The 4,359-nt window shown below is 37.0% G+C and overlaps 1 protein-coding gene across 1 annotated transcript; it reads right to left on the bottom strand.

Annotated features, from left to right (window-relative positions):
• Window positions 1-2,719: 2,719 nt before the first annotated feature.
• Window positions 2,720-3,310, bottom strand: LOC145594116 (uncharacterized). Its single transcript, XM_081650452.1, has one exon. The coding sequence runs from the start codon at window positions 3,308-3,310 to the stop codon at window positions 2,720-2,722; it is 591 nt and encodes a 196-aa protein (XP_081506578.1).
• Between the last annotated feature and the right edge of the window lie 1,049 nt (window positions 3,311-4,359).

Here is a 4,359-nt window from a genome sequence, read left to right on the forward strand (position 1 = left end):
GTCAAGATATGATATTGTATATCAATGGTTTAGTTTTAAAGATTACAATAGCTACAATATTATTGTAGTCATTGCAATTTGCAAAATTGTCCCTACTAAATGCGTCGTAAGATTAACATTAAAAAAAATAAAAAGGTAAAAAGATATTAATACGTGAAATGATAATAGTAGTTTTTTTTTTCTTCTAATTTTATTAATTTGTACTAAATACTTCATTATATTAACATTTTTTTTGAAAGAATCATAATATTAACAATATGGAATTATTTAGATGTTTCAAATACTTGTAGTTTTGTAGTAGCTTAGTTACAGTATATTTCCTACCGTGGAATGGTAAATTGGCAATAGTTCTTTTTCTTCCAATATTAATTTGTCCTAATAAAAAATATTTACATAACTAAATTATTTAGATGTTACATAATACTTATATTTTTGTATAGGTAGCATAGTAAGATATTTTTCCAAGCTTTTAAAAATTAGAGTTTTTTTTTTCAAAATTGTTATATACTTTGAGTGATGTGTAAACCTTAACATGAACAAAAAGTCATTTTTGCAAATAATTTAAACCAAAATACCATGCACATATAGTCAGAAAGTATTAGTGATCTGATAGGCATACAACTGCAATTACTCTTCTCAAAGGGCTAACCATATCGCGCGCATCGCGCGCACTAGACCCCCTAGTAAAAAAAAATTAAAGGTTTGTATGCATCACTTTATTTAATTTGCTGAAAAAAAGCTCAATCCCCTTCTCTCTCTAGCGCCCCTCTCTCTCTCTCAAACCCTTTCGCCTCCCCTAAACCGCTCCAGCCATGAGGCTCGCCAGACGGCGTATGGCTCACCGCCCATGCCACGGCATCGGCGAGCCTCCGATCTTCCCTTTTAGTTTGTTTTTTTCCTTTCTCTTTTGCGTTTTAGTTTTCGTTTTGGTTTTTTGTATTTCCGGCCTAGCATCGCGCACCGCTTCCCCTTTTCGGCCGCTCCAGTTTCTCACCGGCCTTGCTGCCGGCTTGCCGCCGGTTTTCGTTGCCGCTTCCCCGCCGTGGCTATGCCCCTCCGTTTTGTCCGTCGTTGCGTCATTGTTTTCGAGAACGGGGATGGAGATCCCTCTGAGTCCCTCGCGTAGGGCCGTTCTTAGTCCCTCGCGTAGGGCCGTAGCTGCCGGTTCAGAGGTGTGGGGGGTATGGGCTTCTCGGGCGGGCCTTGGTGGTTCGGGTTTTATTGTCAGGCGGCATGTGGGTTGGGTTGGTGAACCTCGGAGCTTTGGTGGTTGTGCTCGGAGTGGCGGCAGGGTGGGTTGTTAGGGTTTTGTTCGTTGTTTTAGTTTTTAAGTTTCTTCTTGTTTTTTCTTTTAGGAGTCTTTGTGTGCTGTTTAGTTTTGTTATTTTTTATGTCTGTGTGGTGTGGTTGGGTGTTATGGGGCATGCGGATCGGTGTACCGATCTTCTGGTGCAGGATTTAAGCCGGGTTTTTTGGCTATGGGGCTTCGGTTGGATCTTCTGTTGGTTTGGACTAAAGGGTTATGCTTCCATGCCGATATCTGTGTTTGAATCAGAGATTGTCTTGTCTATGGTGTAATGTACGACACCAATTTTGATTTCAGGTCGAGGAGTACGGGATTCTGAGCCAATGAAGGTTCACATCAGAAACTACAACATATTGCCAGACCTCCTTGCAAGAGGTTGCATAGGACAGTGTTATATGAGCCAAGGGTACTTAAGAAAGTCATTTTGCGAGTGCAATTGTAGTTTCCTTTATTTCGAGCTTGTAATTGGTTCTTTTGTCTTTGTATTGTTCGATTACGATCTCTTATGTAAGTGCCGTATGGCTTATTATTAATGAATTTTAATCTCCCCCCTTCAAAAAAAAAGGCATCACTTTATTTTTTAGTTTTTGGGTTTTTTTGTTTTTTAAAAGTATATTATATATGTCACATAATTCAATTAAAAAAATATTTAAACTTATTAAAATTATTATAATTTTGAAAACTGACAACTTGAATAGAAGAAACACCTTTTTCTTGTTTTCTGTTTTTTATTTTTAGTTTTCTAAAAAACAAGAAACTGAAAATCAAAAATGGTGTCAAACAAACCCTAAGCTCCTAAATATTGTTGAAAATTCCCTATAATGAGGTTTTTTTTTTTTTTTTTTTTTTTTTGTGGTAGATGGGAAACAAGTTAATAACAAGAGACCCTTACACACCCACTACATTTGGTATGTATTTTCACTTTGTGGGAGTGGACTTGACACTTAATGACTTAAAACGCTGAATCGTAGAATTAGACCCATAACAATGACTCGACGTCATGGACATAGTGATATCGTCATAACTACTTAGAGACTTGCAATATTGACATCTTTATTCAGACCATTGACTCAAAGGCATGGGACTAGGAATACACCTACAAAAGCTTACATCATAGACAAACTTCTTCGAAAAGCATGTAACATTGCTTTAAGCTTTGATTAGGATAGTTACAGGACCCACCTCCTTTATCTAGCCTATAATCTCTACCTGCTCCTCTCTTGGGCTTACCCTTCCTTCCACGAAATCGCGACCTTTTTTACTTGAATTTGAGTTGGCTGATTCTTCTACCAAGGGCCTCACCGCCTTTACCACTAGGTAAGAGCCCAATCTTGGATCAAAATAATAAATGGATTTCTCGCGAGCCAACAAGTCATAATCTTTCTTAGAGATTGAGATAATGGAGTCCCGCCTCTAACAGTTCCAAAATCGAAATTTAGGCTCCGTGAGATCGGCAACATTTCCATACTTTAGAGAGTCATGACATGGAGAGCTAATTGAGGGGTTTCCCCGCTTGTCACTATCACAAACCTTAAAGGCTTCTGCACAATCCTTCAGGGGAGGTAATCCAACACCTAGTCCTATTGGAGAAGTCGAACCTTCACTCAACACAGCATTATTATACAAAGAGCTCCCCTGAAAGGAAGGTTTGATTCTTTTTCCATTTCCATTCTCCAACCCACATAGTTCTCTTAACTTTAATTTTTCGTGTGGCTTAGCTCTTAACAATCCCTTCACGACGTCAATCTCTCGTAAAATTTCAGGATATTTTGGATCACACCTAGCTGCACTACTTAGATCCTTCATGGTCTCCTCGAGCATATTCATCCCCTTCCAACTTAGAGCTCTTTTAAATAGTGCTTTCACTTTATTTAGGTCAAATTCTAAAACTACAAGAGAGCATATCTCCTTTGCTGGAGCAAATTGATTAATCTGAATTAAACATAAAGCAAGATTGAGATGTAAGGAAGTGACAAGCTCACAAAATAGAGATTCTTCCTCCATACTACTAATCTCAGCCAAGCATAGAATTTTGGTGGCTCTAACATTATAAGGTAAAGCTTAATCAAATAACTTCTTCTTACACAACTGATTCCCCTCCTCTTTCAATTTTGCACACACCGTAAGGATTTCTTCAGGCCCCTCAAATTGCAAAATAAAATTCATTGCATCACTTACCTCCTCTTCATCCTTGTCGTCCTCTAGATGGAACATAATTAGTGATGATTGAATACTCGCAGGTTATAGTGAAAGTAATTTGGATTAAAACTGAACCGAATGGAATTGAAAATCGAACCAAATTAGTAATTTAGTTTTGTAGGGAATATTTCAAGCATCATAACCCCAAGCTTGAACCCTACTGTGATCATACACTTAAGTATGGTGGCGTCCAAAGGGAAGGAAAAGAGAGCAAAAGAGTCGCCAACAAGTTTTAGGAACTTGTAAACCGTTCACGAGGTGAAAGTTACACCCCTTAACGATCCATGAGATCGTCAACTCCATAAGGTCTTGAACCAAATAGGGTTTGGCGATGAGGGTATGAATCCAATCTACAAAAGAAAGGACCCGCCCTATAAAATAGGCCTTTACTTTATTCTACTCGTATTCATGTGCGCTTTTTGACTAACATGCAAACATTAGATTAACCCTAAACCTATTTATCTACGTTGGTTGAATATTAATGCACAAATAAAACTATTATTGGCGGTCACTTGAATTAAAATCACATTAGCTTAAACTAGAATTATTAAAAATTTTATTAATCGTGATTTCAAGTACAAATTCCCTTTAAACATGCATAAAAGGCGTGATCAAGCAATAACAATAATATAATAAATATCAAGCAACATAATATTAATAATAATAACAATAAAAATCATGTTAATAATAAAGCTTAAATATAATAGCAAGATCCTAGGCATGATACTAACAAGATTAATAACAAACCCTAGCATGTCACTAAACATAAAGATCAAAGCTTTAAACCTAACATGGTACTAACATGCTATTAGAAAAGATAAAAGCACCCTAAACATGATACTAGGAAGCAATAA

Source organism: Chenopodium album, chromosome 19 (genome assembly GCF_948465745.1).
Source record: "Chenopodium album chromosome 19, dcCheAlbu1.1, whole genome shotgun sequence".
NCBI lineage: Eukaryota > Viridiplantae > Streptophyta > Magnoliopsida > Caryophyllales > Amaranthaceae > Chenopodium > Chenopodium album.

Bases quoted from the DNA above. Each gene is read 5' to 3' on its own strand.
- LOC145594116 (XM_081650452.1), bottom strand. From the start codon at position 3,310: ATGGAGGAAGAATCTCTATTTTGTGAGCTTGTCACTTCCTTACATCTC.